The following is a 20695-nucleotide window of genomic DNA, read 5'->3' as shown; positions in this document are numbered from 1 at the left end:
TAAAATGTATTTTGATTTGTTTAACACTTTTTTGGTTAATACATGATTCCGTATGTGTTATTTCATAGTTTTGATGTCTTCACTATTATTCTACAATGTAGAAAATAGTAAAAATAAAGAAAAACCCTGGAAGGAGTAGGTGTGTCCAAACCTTTGACTGGTACTGTAGATATTGAACTCCATAGATATTTTATTTTTCCTACGCACCGGCCGCCTTTCATTCTAGCCTGAGCACAAACCCTGTAATTGCGTTGTCTCCTAATGTAGTTAGCCATATGCCAACCAGATGCTGGAAGCCATTATAACCATAGTAAGCTTAAGATTCTACACCCAAATATTTAGAGGATATCTGCACTGGGTGTTATCTGAGTGCAGCTTCTACGTATAGATGGCATTAACTTCTACATGTACAACTTCCTAGTAAATAGTACTAGTACATCATCGAAGACTAAACTCTGATTGACATTTAGTATTTCCACTTCTAAAGCTATACAACTGTTGTGAAGCTTTGAGACAATGAATGACCAATTGCAATTCACCAACAACCCTGCTTATAGAGAAACAAGGGAATCGGTCTACCCAGGAGATAGTGGTAAGATGGCCATGCCTGCAGTCTCAGAGAGCGCTGTTGGGACAGATAAGCGTTATAGGTACACAGCACATGTACTTAATAGGAGGCACAGTGAGGGGTAGGATGAAGGTAGTTAGGGGTCGTCGGGATAGTAGTAGCAGGGGCAGGTGAATGGGTGGGAGGCAGTTGGGGGGTGCGCCGGTGCAGTACCTGGTTAAGGGGAGTGTCAGCGTTAGCCCCTGGCGAGGGGGAGCGGCAGGCGGGAGAGGAGACCTCGCTGTTGGTGCCCTCCTCCCCTGACTCCTCTGTTACGGGGGAGAGGAGTGTGTGACAGCGGCCTGCTGTCATCTGACCACACACACACACACACACACACAACCATATGGAGAAATAGACAGCGAGAAATATAGAGAGAGGGGCCAGAAAGAAAGAGAGAAAAGACAGAGAAAGAGAGACAAGAAAGAGGAGGATGAGAATGGAGAGAGAGCACAGGAATAAGAGAAAGGGAGAGAAAGAGGAAAGAGGAAAGAGACAACATAAGCATAACGAATAGAGTGAAAGGGTGGAGCTTAGCAGAGTAAGCACACTACTGATTAATTAGACAGGAGGTAATCAAATAGTGTCTCAATGAGATCACATTACAAGTATTGATAGAACACAACCCCAAGCCTTACAGAAGCACAAGTATTGATAGAACACAACCCCAAGCCTGACAGAAGCACTAAAGGCACAGGAATATAGTGGTCGTACTGCTGTACTGTACTGTAGCTTTCTGCAGCTAGACAAAGAAACCCTTAGTGAAGCTGGAAAGCAATTGCAATGAATGACCCACAAGGCTTTTTACAGGATATGTCAGGGGAATGGAATGGCCAATGCTAGGAAATAAAACTCTTGCGCATACACTCACACCAGGGACAGCTAAATATACATTGTTGCAGGCCTATACCTCATTGTCTTCCTGTCTTTTAAGCAGTACACACACAGAAAGTACAGCAACAGCACATTCTGCACCATAACAACTTACAACAAATTACAGTTTATCTTTGAAACATCTAAACCCTGGCTCTATATTCTACATGAGAGAGGCCAGTGCAGCCAGTATAGAGTTAACAACAGACAGTTAGACTGGGGGAGTGAGCTACAGCTGGCTCTCAGTAGAGTATAGCGGCACAGTTGTCTCCCTCCCACCCTGTCTGCCTGTCTGCCTGCCTCAGTAGAGAGCAGACCTGAAATGCGAGCCGAGCCCAATTGGGCTGTTTTTGGAGGTTATAGTGGAACTTGGCTGACAGAGTTGGACCTTGTCAAAAGTCATTTTCAGGCCTTTCCCGGGCCCCATGATGCAACACCAGGCAATGTCCCGCTGCTGGATACTACACTGTGTGGGAACCATAAACTTAACAGTGATGTTAGTGTCCTCATCGTGTGACAATGCATGATTGACTGTGTATATTCAAATGACACACACACACACACACACACACACACACACACCACACACACACACACACACACACACACACACACACACACACACACACACACACACACACACACACACACACACACACACACACACACACACACACACACACACACACACACACATTCAAACAATATCCTGTTTCCTGGCCCGTTGAGACGGCAGCACAAACAGCAACAGACCCCAGCAGGGGGAAACTGATTTAGGACTTCAACTAGCAAGAACGAGACAGGGAAAAAAGAGAGAGAGTGGAATAAGGGGACAGATGCGAATAGAAAGACTGTACTGAGGTAAATACCATGTCAGCAGAGACAGCAAGGTGCAGTAGCAGATATACAGTATAAACACTGCAGAGAGACAGACATGCAGAGAGACAGACAGATGCTAAAACAGAAAGACTGCCCCTAGATTAGGCCTGAACATACCAATACAACACACAGAAAGAGACAGAGGGGACAGATCTACATATACTGAGAGACAAACAGACAGACCCAGAGTAAACAGAAACTACCTGCAGAGACAGAGGGGAGCGAGAACACATAAGGGGATACAGACACAGGGGGTCATTTTCAAACCCCAGTCCCTCACCATGACGACGGAGGGGTGTGCCAGCGGTTGTTTGGTGGGCAGCTCCTCGTCGCTGAGCTCGTCCATGCCGTCAGACAGCCCCTCCACCTCACTGACCGTCAGCAGCATGGTGGCATGCTTGGCCTTCACCGTCAGCATCTTACACTTGGAGTTCAGAGACGCTATCTGCTCCTGGTAGCCTCGGATCTTCAGGGCTAGCTCCTGTCAAAACATCCCCAACCACCGGTCAAAACACCCCCGGGGTCAACACTTCGTGGTTCAGTCCACAATAAGAAAATCAATAGGTCTGACTAAATAGACTCCTAGAAAGGGGGGTAGGTTTGTTCAGCATTGAATGCGGTGCAGAGAAAAGCACCGGTGGGTGAAGAATAAGTGGAGCGAGCGCATTTCTCTTCTCTGTCTCCTCTCTCTCGATCTTGCTGTGTGTGTGTGTATGAGAGCGAGAATAGCACTGGCTCTGTCCCTGTGACACACATACACACACTCTCTGGGTCCTCTAAGCCAATCAGAGCAGTGCAGAGGCGGGTGAGGCACAGCGGTAAACTCGATAGACAGAAGGTTTGGTAGAGAGTGAGAGAGAAAGAGAGAGAGAGAGAGCTAACTGAAGCAGTGCAAATCTCTCCTCCACTCTCTCACACACACACAAAGGGTTGAGAGACAGGAAGTGAGATCACAGCTACCCCTCCCTCCTCCAATCCTAAGGAAGAATTCCTGACAACAAAAGAGAGCCGGGAAAAGAGAGGGTGGAGGGAGGAGGGCTAAAGAATTACAGAGAGGGTGTCAGATTACTGACCCACTATGGGCAGTGAGTTCAGGCTCCTCCTCTCCGTCCCTCTCTCCCTCCCTCCACTCCCTCGCTTTTTCTCTCCCAGATGGTGGATGCACTGATAATCAGACTGAGGTGAGGCAGTAGAACTGCAGCAGGTAGCCTAGTGGTTAGAGCGTTGGGCCAGGTTGCTGGATCGAGTCCTCGAGCTGACAAGGTAAAAATATGTCGTTCTGCCTCTGAGCAAGGCAGTTAACCCACTGTTCCCCGGGCGCCGAAGATGTGGATGTCGATTATGGCAGCCCCCCGCACCTCTCTGATTCACATTTCAGTTGAATGCATTCAGTTGTACAACTGACTAGGTATAACTTTCTGTTGAACTCAGCCAACACTCAACCAAACCAAACAACTACAGCACAGTGAATAAGACTGCAGCTGTGGTCAAATACCAGCACACAAGAATCTGTGTGTAAGTGTGTCTTCATCTCTCTCCCCAAAATGTGTGTGTGTGTGTGTGTGTGTGTGTGTGTGTGTGTGTGTGTGTGTGTGTGTGTGTGTGTGTGTGTGTGTGTGTGTGTGTGTGTGTGTGTGTGCACGTGCGCCCGCAATGCATGTGTGTCTCTCTCGCTCTGCAGGAAGGATCAAACACACACTCAGCAAAGTCTGCAAACTGCAGTGTAAAGCACAAGGCTGTCTGATACTGCAGTTGGGTGTAGCTACAGTACGTCAAATCAGAATCTCATCCTTCTCTGTGTGCACAGTCACGTCAGTGGAGGTGAAATCAGATAAGAAGGGAATGTATTTGTTTTGGAGATGTAAAATGGCCACTGTCACATCATGTAACTGTGTTATAAGCAGGTTTTAAACCCAGTAGTGGTTTTCTATTCAATTCTATTCTATTCTATTCTATTGATCCCTGTAGGGACTGACAGGACTCAGCCAACACTGCAGGTTGAAGCTACAGTGAATGGGGAGATGACTATGCAGACAGGAGATACTGTATGAGTAACAGCCTCTGAACAGTATCCTCTTCCTTCCACTATGAGTAACAGCCTCTGAACAATATCCTCTTCCTTCCACTCTATCATCTCTCTATTATCATACTTTGAAGCTGAAGTGGGTCACTTTATTTAAATCCAATATGAGCTGCACAGGCCTACTATTTCCCCTGATAGGTATGATTGAAAGTGCCTGGTACCAGATCTGTTTTTGCTGTCTTGGTAACTCTGAATGGTCATTGGGAGTTGGCAAAACAGCCCAAACAGATCTGGGACCAGGCTATGATTGAAAGGCCACTGGGGTGAATAAAAAATAGAATATGCTGTATGACACAATCATTGATCTTCAGTAGAGATGCAACTTTAGTGCAGACATCCTGTCAACCCTTAGAGAGATAAAATAGACTAAATTGCAGCCATGACCCAACTGAGCATCAAGACATCTGAGAGAATCATGAAAGTGAAACTGAGGAGTCAATTAAAAAAACAACATCCTGTTTAGTCAAATACGTCTAATAATAAGACAAATATTTGACTCCTGAGTTGAAGTATTTAGTGCAGAGCTGAAGACAGAGTGTGTTCGTGTTATGTCATAATGGATATAAACCCAATGAACAAAGATAGTGTTTTCTTTCCTCAGTCAGGAGCAGTCAGGAGCAGTCAGGTGCAGTCAGGTGCAGTCAGGAGCAGTCAGAAGCAGTCAGAAGCAGTCAGAAGCAGTCAGGAGCAGTCAGGAGCAGTCAGGTGCAGTCAGGAGCAGTCAGGAGCAGTCAGGTGCAGTCAGGAGCAGTCAGGAGCAGTCAGAAGCAGTCAGGTGCAGTCAGGTGCAGTCAGGAGCAGTCAGAAGCAGTCAGGAGCAGTCAGGTGCAGTCAGGAGCAGTCAGGAGCAGTCAGGAGCAGTCAGGTGCAGTCAGGAGCAGTCAGAAGCAGTCAGGAGAAGAGGAGTCTTATGATGCTTGACCTGGAACTCACTCCTTGTGTGTGTTTTGTGCATGTATGTGCGAGTGTGTGTGTGTGTGTGTGTGTGTGTGTGTGTGTGTGTGTGTGTGTGTGTGTGTGTGTGTATGTACATATACAGTATATCTATATCTCTCACCTCATGGTGGTGTATCTGGGCCTGTAGTTCATGTATGTTACTGGTTGAAACGGGTCGGTCCTGTATGATGCGGTGAGCTTCCTCTATCAGCCTCTGGAGGTTCCTCACTTCCTGCTCATACTGCTCATACTGCACCACGGCCTCCTGGGAAAGAGAGTCCGAAGCAGGTTGGGGTCAACTCCAACTAAAATTAGGTATTTACTAAAAAATTAGAGTGAAATGATAGTTACACAGTAATGGCCTAATTGTTTGTTTCTTTGAGGTTTATTACAACAAGCACCCTTGCACAGAGAATATGTTAAGATGGTTTAGTTGGTTACTCTGCCTTTTACCTTTCAACAGCCCATTCAAGGTCAGCTCATCCCTCCCAGACCTAATCTTTACCAAAATCAGCTTAACAACCAAATCAGCCCTGAATCACTAAGTTAAAGTGATGCTCCAAAGGTTTTTATCATTTCAGCCAGTACTTTTGGAAAATGTGCACACAAGCCAAAACGGATCCCCAAGAATTACCTCATCCATTTTGTATGATATGTTACAAATTTGTAAGATCCCAGACTGCATCTTTAAGAAGAATCCTGAGATGAGCACACAGAAAAGAGAATGTACATTCCACACTTGCTCCTTTTGCCATTTGTCTGTTTTAGCGAGACAGCCTGTCACACAGAAACAGTTGTTGTGCCCTGCCCTATAACAGCACTTGCGGCATGTCATACAGCTGAATAACTGCTGTTGCTTACTTTGTCCAGCAGTCCCATGCAGCTTTCTCAGCTTTACAATGACTATATCTTCTGTATCAGAATAATGTATCATTTGATATTGTGCTGTGGGTGTCGACCCCCTACCTGTAGGATGTTGCACTGCTGGATGGTGGTGTGCTGCAGCTGGCTGGCCTCCTGCTGCAGGCTCTGGGCTGTTCTGCAGATGGACAGGTTGGCCACTACCTCCTCCGGCAGCCGGAGGGCGCTCTGACACAGCTGCACCGCCTGCACCTGCTGCTTGAAGGCCTCCATCTCCACTAACAGACGCTGGGTGGACAGGACGAACAGGAATGTTTCAAGGGAATAATGTATATATTTTGTAGTACAATGCTGTTCCAGTGTTCCTCAGTATCTGTCTCTAGTATGTGGGTGATTACCTGTGTTGTGGGTTGTAATACCTGTCTGAGTGGGTCGGCAAGTCAGGTGGGTGGAAGCACACCATTGTGACAGATTATGGCAGTGATCTATCTCCATAAGTGTTTACCTGTCTGTGTGTGAGCTGCTCCCTGAGGCTGAGTCGTGCTAGGTCAGGAGAGGTGAGTGTGAGCTGGGCCTGGTCCAGAGAGTCATGCAGGGTCTTCACCTCAGCCTCCAGACGAACCATGTCCTGATGGGAGACACACAGGTAAGACAGTTCCATAGTTCCACACTATTTACTGAACCCCCCCCCCCAAAAAAAAAAAGGGATTCTAACGAAATCTCACAATGCTATTAGTGATTATTAGAAACAGACTGCAGTCTAGGGAGCTACTGCAGGGCAGTCAAGACAGATTAAAAGATTACAGCAACCCAGGCCTGTAGAGTCTGTAGTGCTGATGCAGTTCTGATGCAGTTAGCCTCGTGTGCCAGCCTTCTAGTCTTACGGCTGGTGGTAAGACTAATGTAGGGACTGGTAATGGCCACAAGATGGAAGTGTGGTGTCAATATACGCTCTAGTAACAGCCGCATTCTTAACGGCATTGTTTCTGTCATTTCCTGGATTCCTGTTTGCAACTGGTTTAACTGGGACTTCCTGGTTTGTTGGACCCAGGAACGTACCCAGGTCTGAATCAAGGTACAACACCAGAGTCTGGGTTTGTGTGATGTTGCCATTAACTTAATACAGTAAGTACCCACATACTATACTGAACAGAAATATAAAGGCAACATGTCAAGTGTTGGTCCCATGTTTCATGAGCTGAAATAAAAAATCCCAGAAATGTTCCATACGCACAAAAAGCTTATTTCTCTCAAATTTTGTGCACACATATGTTTACCTTCCTGTTAGTGAGCATTTCTCCTTTGCCAAGATAATCCATCCACCTGACAGATGTGGCATATCAAGAAGCTGATTTAACAGCATGATCATTACACAGGTGCACCTTGTGTTGGGGACAATAAAAGGCCACTCTAAAATGTGCAATTTTGTCACACAACACAATGCCACAAATGTCTCAAGTTTTGAGGGAGCGTGCAATTGGCATGCTGGCTGCAGGAATGTCCACCAGAACTGTTGCCAGAGAATTTAATGTTAATTTCTCTACCATAAGCTGCCTCCAACTTCATTTTAGAGAATTTGGCAGTATGTCCAACCGACCTCACAACTGCATACCACGTGTAATCGGACAGCTGATGAAACTGAGGAGTATTTGTCTTTAATAAATCTCTTTCTGGGGAAAAACTCATTCTAATTGGGTGGGCCCGGCACCCGTTGAAATCGTTGAAATTGTTGCATTTTGCGTTTATATTTTTGTTCAGTATAAGTTAATGAATTACTTTCCTTGACCATGATGGGACGCAGCATTAAAATCATGGGTAAGGACTGGCAGAATGTTGCACAACATAATGGTGTATAATTACAGGATAATCAGTGATGTAGTGGTAAAAAAAAGATTGGTGGGTAAATTCTGATCGCGGGTCGCCTTGAAAAAAGTACGCTCCCTATACTTTAAATTCATTTTTCCACAAAAGGTGGGTTAACTGATGGGCAAAAACTCTACACCACTGAGGTATGTTACCAGGTTGTGAAAAGGGGGCCGGGTGCTATTAGGACAGATTTGGTTGGTAATAATGACAGGTACGTTGTGAGGTTATAAAAAGGTGACTGGGTGGTGTAAGTACAGGCTTTATTGTTTTTTGTGGATTCTGTCATGACTGTCCACGAGAATACAAATAGGTCAGATCAGGTTTGTAATGAATAACTTCACTCAGACCCCTCTCACCCACAGAGGGGAGAGGAAAGAACTAGATGGGATTAACAACTCACATCCTGTCGTAAATCAAGGAAAGAAGATTCAGCCCTCCCTCTCCAATATTCACCAAAGGAATGTCCTTTGTTTCAAGATACTTTTTCCCACCAAAACTCTAACACGTTCAAAGCGAATACTGGAACAATATCTGTAACATAGAACGTGGGGAATGGTCAGAGGCGATCTATAGAACATTAAGATTGAATCGTACTACACCGGCTCCGATGCTCGTCTTATGTGGCAGGGCTTGCAAACTATTACAGACTACAAAGGGAAGCACAGCCACAAGCTGCCCAGTGACACGAGCCTACCAGACGAGATAATTCCATTCTATGCTCGCTTCGAGGTAAGTGACACTGAGGCATGCATGAGAGCATCAACTGTTCCGGACGACTGTGTGATCACGCTCTCCGTAGCCGACGTGAGTAAGACCTTTAAACAGGTCAACATTCACAAGGCTGCGGGGCCAGACGGATTACCAGGACGTGTGCTCTGGGCATGTGCTGACCAACTGGCAGGTGTCTTCACTGACATTTTCAACATGTCCCTGATTGAGTCTGTAATACCAACATGTTTCAAGCAGACCACCATAGTCCCTATGCCCAAGAACACAAAGGCAACCTGCCTAAATGACAACAGACCTGTAGCACTCACGTCCTTAGCCAGGAAGTGCTTTGAAAGGCTGGTAATGGCTCACATCAACATCATTATCCCAGAAACCCTAGACCCACTCCAATTTGCATACCGCTCTCTATTGCACTCCACACTGCGCTTTCCCACCTGGACAAAAGGAACACCTACAGTGAGGGAAAAAAGTATTTGATCCCCTGCTGATTTTGTACGTTTGCCCACTGACAAAGACATGATCAGTCTATCATTTTAATGGTAGGTTTATTTGAACAGTGAGAGACAGAATAACAACAAAAAAATCCAGAAAAACGCATGTCAAAAATGTTATAAAATTATTTGCATTTTAATGAGGGACAACAACAAGACAGCCTATAGGGAGGAGGTCAGAGACCTGGCTGGGTGGTGCCAGAATAACACCCTATCCCTCAACGTAACCAAGACTAAGGAGACGATTGTGGACTACAGGAAAAGGAGGACCGAGCACGCCCCCATTCTCATCAACGGGGCTGTAGTGGAGCAGGTTGAGAGCTTCAAGTTCCTTGGTGTCCACATCACCAACAAACGAAAATGGTCCAAACACACCAAGACAGTCGTGAAGAGGGCGCGACAAAGCCTATCCCCCATCAGGAAACTAAAAAGATTTGGCATGGGTCCTGAGATCCTCAAAAGGTTCTACAGCTGCAACATCGAGAGCATCCTGACTGGTTGCATCACTGCCTGGTACGGCAACTGCTCGGCCTCCGACCGCAAGGCATTACAGAGGGTAGTGCGTACGACCCAGTACATCACTGCCTGCCATCCAGGACCTCTACATCAGGCGGTGTCAGAGGAAGGCCCTAAAAATTGTCAAAGACCCCAGCCACCCCAGTCATAGACTGTTCTTTCTACTACCGCATGGTAAGCGGTACCAGAGTGCCAAGTCTAGGACAAAAAGGCTTCTCAACAGTTTTTACCCCCAAGCCATAAGACTCCTGAACAGGTAATCAAATGGCTACCCGGACTATTTGCATTGTGTACCCCCCAACCCCTCTTTTATGCTGCTGCAACTCTCTGTTTATCATATATGCATAGTTACTTTAACTATACATTCATGTACATACTACCTCAATTGGCTCCCGCACATTGGCTAACCGGGCTATCTGCATTGTGTCCCACCACCCACCACCCGCCAACCCCTCTGTTACGCTACTGCTACTCTCTGTTCATCATATGCATAGTCACTTTAACCATATCTACATGTACATACTACCTCAATCAGCCCGACTATCCGGTGTCTGTATGTAGCCTCACTACTTTTATAGCCTCGCTACTGTTATTTTTCACTATCTTTTTACTGTTGTTTTCATTTATTTACTTACCTATTGTTCACCTAATACCTTTTTTGCACTATTGGTTAGTGCCTGTAAGTAATCATTTCACTGTAAGGTTTACACCTGTTGTATTTGGCGCACGTGACAAATAAACTTTGATTTGATTTAATGTCATTTTGTTTGTTATTTTGTGATGTCATTAAAAATCTTATAAAGGAAATACTGTAACTTGGAAAGTATACCCACTACATGTACAAAGTTTTACATAACTTTGTACAAGTGACAAGTCACGCCCCCGAGTGAGGTCAAAGAGCGTGTCAGCCTGACGGAAGCGCCCCTTTTGAACAAACTGTATAAAATGATGGGTTAAGAAATTAACATACTTGACCAGAAAAGCGTGAAGCTGCAGCTACACATTTAAAGTGGAACTTTTAATCTCAACACGAGGTAGAGACGATAAACCCACCTCCCGAACAATCACTGGTACGGCTGATTAGCTGTCCTAAGTAAAGTATCTTCAAAAGAGAATTTAAGTATGACCATCCTACTACTCTGCTCAAACCATAGTATTACGCTACTTTCATCACCCCACTGGGAACCATTGATCCGGCTGACTAGCCCATCTTCAAAGAAGCATCTTCAAGAGCAAATGGAAGGAAAATAGACTCTGTAGTTCTGTTCAGGACTACACCACAAGTCACCGGATACTGGACAACTACAGAGATGAACAACAGTAGATTACTTGTTGGAACCCTTTTGGACAATCAGAGCCTTACAAGTGTGCCACGAAAAGGCCCAACCCCCTTTCCAAGGCAGAACAGTTCCGAGAGAGATACACGGCGACCACAGGAATTTCACGTAAATACATACATGATTTCTTACTCAAAGAGGGTGGTGGTTCGTGTGCAATGTATATGATTACTGTTAGTGAGAGTAGTTTCTAAATGTACCAATCTTAATAAGTGTCTCTGTCCCTCTCTCTCTCTCACCCTTTCCAGGTCTTTTGGAACAAGCAGCCTTATTGTTGTCAGTCCGCTAGGGACCTGTTTTAACGTATTAAGTGTGTATGTTTATCCTGTGTTACCATTTAATTTGCTAGTAAATAAATAATTAAACCAATTTGTGTAGTACTGAATCATAAGTAAGGCTCGGGTTATTGCAGATGCAAGGAGGTTACGACTGTTCAGAATGAGGATATGAGACGAGGTTATGATTAATAAGTTGACTGTTTATAGATGTGATAGGTAAATACCTTTTAGAGTTTAATTCGGGAGATGGTAACTCTTTAAATAACCGCTCTCTTGGTGCCCCAGATCCTAATGAGTTAATTGTTACCTGATTAATTTAATTAGGTAACAAATAAACATAGTTATTTGATTAGATAAATAACAGTCTTTAGATTACCTTTAAATTCAAGTCACGACAGTTTTAATAACAGGTGTGTTACCTTGGTTAAATAATGACAGGTTGTGTTAGTTACCTTGGCGGCATCCTGCAGGCTCTGGAGGCGTGTCTTTGCGCTCTGCTGCAACTCCTCGGTGCATCTGCTCAGTTGTTTCACCTGCTGGCTCCACCCCTCCGTCTGTAGCACCTCCCCCAGCTGCCCTTCCCTTTCCCCCATGGCCTCCAGGTCACCATTGAGACCATGACACTCTCGCAGCACCGCCTATCACCATGGGAACACAGAGCGGTAGAGATAGATGGAGCTCTAAACAGACATCACTCAGGCTATGGACAACACTAAAGAACCTGACTGGCTGCCCTTTATGTCACTCAATAATGAGACACCCACCTGGTGGGCTCTGATTTGCTCCTGAAGCTGAGAGGCGGAGCTCCAGATTATGTTGCCAGTGACCAGGGTCTCTGCTTTCTCAGCCCAGCCCAGGAGGAACTGCCTCATCCCCTTATACTCCTCCAGCTGCTGCTCTGCCTGCTCAGCACACAGGGTGGGACATGAGAAAGGAGAGGTGAGGAGAGAGGAGAGAAGGAGGAGAGTGAGAGACATACTCCTCTGAATATCATTGTCATTGCCATATACATTTTTTTATTTTATCGTTTAGCAGATGCTTTTTTCCAGAGTGATTTACAGGAGCAATCAGGGTTAAGTGCCTTGCTCAAGGGCACATCAACAGATTTTTCACCTAGTCGGCTCAGGGATTCCAACCAGCAACCTTTTGGTTACTGGCTCAACTCTCTTAACTGCAAGGTTACCTGCCGCCCTATATGTTAGGAAGTCATGCTACCACAGCTTATTGCCTAATGGAAGAGTTAAGATTGATGACAGATACGGGTTGACATCTGACCTTGTGTAGTTGGTTGGCCCGTTCCTGGGCCTGTTGTGTGGTGAGGCGCTGGACCTCAGCCAGTCTGGTCAGGGCATCTCCCAGCTGCTTACACAGTAGAGGGTTCTGGTCCCCAAACTCCTGTACTGCTACAACCAGCTCAGCCAGGGAGCGACCACAGCCCTCACACTCTTCACACAGACACTAGAGGGAGAGAGAGGTAGAGAGGTAGAGGAAGAGGGGGAGAGGGAAGAGGATGGGGTGAGGGAGGCAGGAGGTATAAGAATCCCATCTGGAGTATTTCTCACAGAAGTGGGTCACTTGAAAGCAGGGGGGCAGCTCTTGTCATTCCAAGTCTTCACTAATATCCCTATAGACCAATCATTAACCTTAATGTCTGAAAATGTAATGCCAGTTTAATGAGGGCTAATTACCTTGGTTTCCTCCTTGGCCTGCTCCAGGTCTATAGCCTTCTCACTGATCTTCAAAGAGATGGTCTTCAGCTTCCCCTCAATGTCCTGCAGTCTGGAACTAAAGTCCTCCTTCACATCTCTGGTCTGCTGCACCTCTCGCTCCCTCGACTGGACCTGGAACAGTCATGGCAGATATTAGAATGATAGAATATCCATGGACATTTATAAGGGTGCCATAATCTCCTATTGAACTCTAATTTGTTTCATTATTATGCCACAACACATTTCCTAAAAGCTTGTGTCAGAGTGCCCCCTAGAGAACAAATACAAGAAGAACCACTAAAACTGTCAGACCCACAGAGTATCTAGGTCTAATCTAAGAATATAATTTTTAATTACAACAGATTTATATAATCAGTAGTATAACCAACTAACTTATTAAGTAACTAACTAAGATCACCCATAGACAGAGTATGGAAGCCAACACTAGTTCCAGAGTGGGAGGGTACCTGGTCCTCAGCGGAGCCCAGGGCAAGTGTCACCTCAGCCAGCTGCATGCTCAGTTCAGAGGGCAGGGCTGTCTGGAGGTCCTGGTACTTGTTCTGTTGCAGCTCCACCATCCTCTCCACACTCTGGCGCCTACTGATGACCTCACCATGGGCTGTCTGTGTGATAGATTGACAATAAGGGATTACTACTGGCTGCAGACTTTTTGGATATGGAAAAAAGTGTGCCTTTAAACAGGTCAAGCGGTCTGTGTGTGTGTGTGTGTGTGTGTGTGTGTGTGTGTGTGTGTGTGTGTGTGTGTGTGTGTGTGTGTGTGTGTGTGGTGCGTGCGTGCGTGCGTGCGTGCGTGCGTGCGTGCGTGCGTGCGTGCGTGCGTGCGTGCGTGTGTGTGTGCGTGTGTGTGTGTGTGTGTGTGTGTGTGTGGGTGTGATTGCGATTGTGAGTCTACACACGTACCTCTAGCTCATGCAGCAGTGAGTCCAGGTCAGATGAAGGGCTCAGTAGCAGTCCCCTGGTGTCCTGGATCCATCCCTTCACCAGTCCTAGCTCCCTCTCTACCTCCTCCCTCTCCCTCAGCTCCTGCTGCACCTGGGCCCTGCTACCACGCACCTGCAGCACCAGGCTGGGGACACACATGACATAAGATGAAACCTCACTGTCTTATTACATAGAAATGTGATTTTCATCTCAAACCTCCTTCACCATCAACACAGTAGCGATAATTTAGTAGAACCAATAGAATACATTTAGCCATAGCACTAATGCAGAATTACCCCCCCCCCCCCCCCCGCGTTTACCTCTCATATATCTCCTGCATACTCCTGATCTCCTTCAGCCAGGGTGTCTCTTCTCTAGTCTTGTCAGTTTTCTCCATCTCCATATCCTCTTCCTCCTGGTCCTCTCCTATCAGGCTGAGTGTGTGTTGCCCCAGCAGGGCCAGGGCTGACTGCTCTCTCTCCACCTCCAGGCTGAAGGTGTCATGGTATTCCAACAGGTTCTGTAGCGCCGCCCTGGTGGCTGCCTTCTCCACTGTGCTGTCTGGAACACGAGCATGGAGGTCTACTGACACAGACCGTACCTTTTCCATCTGAGGACAGAGGCAGAAATATTTAATGCTGAACAGAAACATGTCAATAGAAATTCAGGAACGTTTTTAGTAGAAATGTATATTTTGTGACATGTTAGCCAAGGTACTTGTTAAGCAATTGTTAATTAAGTTACAACAGTGTACTGATTAGGTTAGACCAAAACTCTGGAGCTCGGTGGTTACTTCTCTCTTCTAGTTCATTCTTTCTTTAAGTCCTTTTGTGTTGTCCTTGTTCTTCCTGTTGTGGTGCATAGAACCAGCCACAGGAAACTGACCCAGTCATTTATAACGGTGATGTCATGTCCAGTTGAACAATGGCCCCAAAGAAAGGCCCCCGGGCAACAAGAACACGTCACATCAAAGGATGTGAGCATTTCCTATCTGATGACATAATTTCCTGTTAAGGAGTAGCGCTTTGTGGGAGCCCTTGTGTGTTGGAAGTGGATGGAAGGCTTTGGCGGGAGCTCATCACTGGCCTGATGCCTAGAATTACATCAGTGTACACCCACTGAGTAGTGGCTGAATCTGAGCTAACATCCAACAGAAGTGACCTAAATCCACAGCAGTACGAATTCTTAGAGTAACTACTGATCTCAGAGGCAACAAGGCTGAGCCACAACCCACTCCTCAAAAGTATCAACAAGGGGAGCACTGTTTTATGGAATGTATTTGAAAATACATGGACTGAAGCTGTTAGCTGCTGAAAACCACAGGTAGCCTAAAGTGTTGAAATTGCCTTTGTGCCTGCTGGAATACTACATTTGTGAACCTACAATAACTACATTTTCCCAAGCTAATATATACATACTGTATGTTGATATAGACAGATATCCTACCTTCTCCCTGAAGCTCCTCCAGTCCCGTGCTGTGTCCTCCAGCGCTTTCTCCTGGGCCCGTGCCACGCTGCGCAGGCGGGTCCAACGTTGACATAAAGATGACACAGAGTGACCAATAGCAGCTTTGCTGGACTCAGACCCAACCAGAGCCAAATCTGTGGCCTTCTCTTTCAGGCCAGTCAGGGTGGGTTCACACCCATCAATCAGAATCACCAGAGACTAGAGAGATGAGACGAGAGAGACAGAGTGGAAGTTTAAGTTGCAAGAAGAGAAGAGAGAGAGAGAGAGAGAGAGAGAGAGAGCAGAAGAAATCAGAGGTCAGAACTTTTACAAATTTACAACAGAAATGACAGAAATTCAGTGAAAGAAAACATTGATAATAAGTCATAAACAGTCATAGCTTACCTTGTAACTCTGGAGTTTGTCCTCAGCCTCCTGGCTATTGGCTGCCTTAGCTGAGGGGAACGCAGTCATCATACTTCCTGTTTCATTCATCTGTCCAATCAGCTCCTCTCTCTCCGTCTGGAAGGAGCTCCACTGAGCAGCACAGCTACAGATGACACATTAATTTTAGAGCAGTTAGATTCTGTAACACACGCACGCACCGCACACTCACACCATGTGAGACCTTACCTCTGCAGATCCTCCCGGTAACCCTTCAGCTGCTCTTTGACCTCTGACCCTTTCTGTCGCATTACCTCCACACCTTCTTTCTTTCTTTCACTTTCTTTCATCTCCTTCGTCACTCCCAGCCCCACCAGATCATCCAGCTGAGCACCCAGGGTCTCCAGCTCCTCTAGTTTAGCCATGAAGGCCGGTTCCTGGGCTGAGATCTCCTCCAGCTCCCTGAGGCTCTCTGTCTGGCACTCCAGCTCTATTCCCAGGGTGGATCTCTGGAGAAAAGCCCCAGCTTCGTCAAGCCACTTGCGGGCTGACTGCTGGGTGGATTGGTGCCTCTGGACCAGGGACAGAGTCTGATCCAGGCTCAGCTAAAGTCCATACAAAATGAATGAATGTGTTGGACTTTTCATTGGAAAGTAATCTATTCCCAGTTAAAAAGTGCTTACTGTATGCCAAAGGTCAAGAGGATAATGAGTAGCAAACCACTCACTCACTGCTAATGAGAGAATGTATCAGTTATCAGGGGATGAATGTATCCAGGATAAGTAATTCACTAGGAGGACAGATTAAATCATCATGAGACTACTCAGATAAATAATTGAAGTACTTATCGCGAGAGCATGACAATATTAATTTAACTGGTCTGTTATGAATGTCCTTTCAGACAAAGCCTGTTAATATTGATAACATGGGGGAGATGAGTCAAATCATCAATGGTAGACTAGGTTTATGTAAAAACAAGGCTCACTTTTCAGCTACTTCAGCCAACAGTTATGATTTACAACATCATCAAAAAACTAGATTTGATATCTTATGCTCATTTTTAACATTATCTTTAGATCCAGTGTGTACACATACATTACACAATAGTATAGTACATTTACCTGCTTGGTTCTAAGTGCTTGTTGGACGTCAGCCCTCAGCTTAGCCAGCTCCTCTAGGTTAGCCTCAACATAGGCAGGGCAGGCCTCGTTTCTACTGCTGTATCTCTGCTTCTCCCTGCTGCCCATGGCATCTGCTACCCTCAGTCTGGACTGCACCTCTTCCTCTACCACCTTCAGTCTCCTGACCTCCTCCTCTACTCTCTCAACTTTCACCTCTGGAAGGGTCAATGGTTCCCCAAGCTTCTTCCTCAGAATCTTCAGCCAATCTGATGTCCGCCCAATCTCTTTCTCAAATTCTTTGTCCTTCTTGAGACAGTTTTCACATTCTGTAACACAACCTTTTACTTCTGACCTTAAGGACTGCAGCTCTTTTTGATGCGAGGTCACTACCTCTCTGGAGGCCTGGATGGCGGCAGGATCACAGTTCAATCCCATGTCTTCTGTATGTTGGGTGAGTCTCTCCAGGTGAGAGCCCATCCTTTCCAGATCTTCCAGCAGTGTGTAAAGACTCGCCAGTCTCTCTGTGCCACCTAATTTGGTGTCTGAGTCCGACTTCATTCTAGTGACCTGCTCTTTCACTGACTTCAACTGAGAGTTTAGTTTTGCTGATGTTGCGTTATACTCTGCCAATGTTTTCAATGAGTCGTCAAGATGTTTCAGTCTCTGGTCAATGGTCCTCTTCAGATTGTCATGGAGGTTAACCAGCTGTTCTGTCTCCTCAGCGTGGCATCGTTGGCCCCTACTGAGAAACCCCTCAGTCTTCCTCCTCAGCTCTCTCACCGCAGGGCTGAGCTGAGCCAGGCTTTCAGACAGATCTCTATGGTCATCACGGAGATGAACAACTTCCTGTTCTTGAATACTGACTGTCCGTTTGGCTAAACCGTCTAACTGCTCCTGAAGCTCCTCCAATGCGCTACAAGTGACATTGAAGAAGCAGTCGTAGTCCTTTCTCTCTAGGATAGCCTGCTGGATCCTGTCCCTCTTCTCTTTGGCTAACGCTAGGATGCTGTTGTATTGTTGAGGGAGGGCGTTGAGCTTTTCGTCCAGGTAGCAGTGGTCTACCTCGTTTAGCGAGGGGAGAATCTCCTGCCCCACCCTCTGGACGATGAGAAGGAGGTTCTCGTATTCCGACGCCTGCTCTAGAACGTTCTGTAACTTCGCCAGTCGACCCTGCAGTTCCGAATCGTCATCGGCGTTGCAGGTGAAGTCAATCTCGGGGAACGTAATGCCATCTGCCCGTCTCAGCCAGTGACACGTCCTATCCAGGTCGACCTTGAAGTACTTCCTGGAGGTCAGGGCTCTGTCCAGGTCCTGCAGGCGATGGGTGGTTCTCTGGAAGGCCGTCTCAAAGACCCTCTGGAGCTCCTCCAGCCTGGTGACGGTCTCCCCCCGCTCCTGGTCCGTGGCGTCCCTCTCCAGGTCACGACCCTGGGCCCACAGAGAGGCCAACTCCCCCTGGTAGGCCCGCAGGCCGCTCTGGACCCCTCGACACGTCACCACCTGCTTGGTCAGGTCGTCAGGGAGGAGAGCCACGTGGTCGTCCATTAAAGCCTTCCTCTCCTGCTGCTGGACCCAGGACAGAGCCCTCCCCACAGCCTGGAGGAACTGGGTCCGCTCTGTGAAGGCCTAGAAAATAACAATCACACTTTTTATTTAAAAAGCACTTTTCTTTTTTGTCATATTTTCATTTGAGTGCCTTCAAATAATTGAGATTTAAACCACCATTCCATCAGTCCACAATTTTAAGGAGAGAGCAGGTTCCACATTATAAAAAAATAATTCATAAATCTACTAAGCACTACTGCAGAAAAATGTATAAATAAAATAAAGTGTATGTAAATTAAAACAAGACTATTACAGACATGAACATCAAAATGACTACAAACCTTGCTGAGGTACTTCCTCCGCTGGCTCACCCTGGCCCCCAGTGCCTCTACTTCTCCCTCGGCCTGGAGTACCAGCTCCTGCAGGCGTCTCCTCTCGCTCAGCCCCAGCCTAGAAGCCACGCGCTGGGCCTCGCTCACTGCCTGGCCCAGCAGCTGCCCCCGGGCCTCCAGCTCCACACACACACTCAGGTGGTCGAACAGGAAGCTCTGGGCCAGGTCTGGAGGAGGGCTGGTCTTCAGGGCTGATGTTAGGGCAGGACGCTGCTCCTCCATCCACTCCCGGGCCTCCCTCAGCTGGGCTTCCACACGACCAAGGTCCTCCAGAGTCTGGGAAGAGTCCTGGATCTTCCCCTGGATCAGGCTATCCAGCTGGGACCAACGCTTCTCCAAGTGGCCCACCTGGACATAGAAAAGTATTTAGTAGAAACTCATGGATAGTTATTAAGAGATATTGTTGGCAGTGCTTAAATATTGATCACATACATTATCAGGAAAACACATGCAGGATAATAAAGGGGAAATTGACCTAGGTTTAACCAAACTGAAGTGAATTTTTACAGCACCTGTTGTTTGACCAGCTCCTTGTCCAGCAGGCTGAGGCGTGGCAGGACAGCCTGTCTCTGGTCCCTCAGCTCCTCTAGAGTTCCTCTCTGGTCCTCCAAGTCACAACACAGCTTTCTCAGAGCCTCCAGGTGCTCACTGGTGCTCTCTGTGTCTGCCCTGAGACACACAAACAGGGAGGGGGATAGGAAGAGGAGGTATTACTGTATGAGTCCACACTTTGAACGGTGTGTGTGTGTGTGTGTGTGTGTGTTTGTGTGTGTGCATCTGGCATGCGTGCGTTTGTGTGTCCAGCTTCGTCATACCTGGCCAGGTAGTCCCACTCTCTGGACACCTGGTGGAAGAGTTCCTCCACGGCAGCCACACAGTCATGGTACTCCCCGCTCCTCTGCATGTCCTCACCCCTCTGCCCCTCCAGCTCCTCAGCCCTCTGCCCCAACTCCTCCCAGGCCCTCCTCAGACCTCCCATCTCCTCCAGGGCAGGGGAGGACTGGCCCTCCGTCAGCCCAGCCACAGCCTCACTCAGCTGGGTGACGTCGACCTGCCTCACTCTGAGCTGCTGGAGGAACTCCTGGTAGAATGAAGAAGGTATTAGTATTGTACTGTCAATGCTTTCTGCTCAGGTCATTGTGTTTGACTGGTAGACTGTTTTAGAGCCAGTAGCCATGATAGCACTGAAACAACAATGCAAGTGTTGATCTATCCATCCATCCACCCATCCATCTGGTCAATTAACACCTAAACTATTACACTTCACAAGTGGTCAACCATCCATCCATCCATTCAGTATAAATAAGCAGATGACTACACCCAGTATTGACCTGTGCCTGATCCAGTTGGTTCTGGGTGATCTTAGGCTCCAGTTCAGCCGGTCTCCTGGAGAGGTTCTGCAGTTGCTGCTCTGTCTCTCTGAGTTGAGCTTCCAGATCAGCCCGCTGCTCCTGAACGTCCCTCCAGCTTTCTGCCACCTCCTCACACACCAGCATCCTCTCCTCGATCTACATACACAGAGGAGACGGAAGCTTTATGTCTGAGGTATGTTAAGGATTGGAATGTTGCATAATGCTTGAAACACAGTATTCACTGGTAATCAGTCGTACAGTTTGTCAGCTGATGTTTATCGATTGACATTGTAATGCCATATTGACACAGAGAAACCAATGTCCGGTGTCACGTCCTGACCAGTAAAG

The 20695-nt window shown here is 46.8% G+C and overlaps 1 protein-coding gene across 1 annotated transcript in view; it reads right to left on the bottom strand.

Moving 5' to 3' along the window:
• syne1a (spectrin repeat containing, nuclear envelope 1a) overlaps positions 1-20695 on the bottom strand; it is a 205172-nt gene that overhangs the window by 63396 nt on the left and 121081 nt on the right. The window contains exons 74-93 of the mRNA XM_082976172.1: positions 20327-20503; positions 19811-20076; positions 19508-19664; positions 18945-19343; positions 17059-18684; positions 16187-16542; positions 15959-16103; positions 15554-15772; positions 14428-14717; positions 14087-14252; positions 13633-13788; positions 13145-13297; positions 12732-12914; positions 12221-12358; positions 11909-12094; positions 6745-6867; positions 6345-6527; positions 5500-5643; positions 2640-2840; positions 782-919 (exon numbers count right to left, since the gene is read on the bottom strand). Coding sequence (XP_082832298.1) covers positions 782-919; positions 2640-2840; positions 5500-5643; positions 6345-6527; positions 6745-6867; positions 11909-12094; positions 12221-12358; positions 12732-12914; positions 13145-13297; positions 13633-13788; positions 14087-14252; positions 14428-14717; positions 15554-15772; positions 15959-16103; positions 16187-16542; positions 17059-18684; positions 18945-19343; positions 19508-19664; positions 19811-20076; positions 20327-20503 — 5406 coding nt within the window. The remainder of the gene's footprint in view (positions 1-781; positions 920-2639; positions 2841-5499; positions 5644-6344; positions 6528-6744; positions 6868-11908; positions 12095-12220; positions 12359-12731; positions 12915-13144; positions 13298-13632; positions 13789-14086; positions 14253-14427; positions 14718-15553; positions 15773-15958; positions 16104-16186; positions 16543-17058; positions 18685-18944; positions 19344-19507; positions 19665-19810; positions 20077-20326; positions 20504-20695) is intronic.

Source organism: Salmo salar, chromosome 06 (genome assembly GCF_965601325.2).
Source record: "Salmo salar chromosome 06, fSalSal1, whole genome shotgun sequence".
In the NCBI taxonomy this organism is placed as follows: Eukaryota; Metazoa; Chordata; class Actinopteri; order Salmoniformes; family Salmonidae; genus Salmo; species Salmo salar.
Note: the sequence above shows the minus strand (reverse complement) of the source record. Positions and strands in the feature narration are given on the sequence as shown.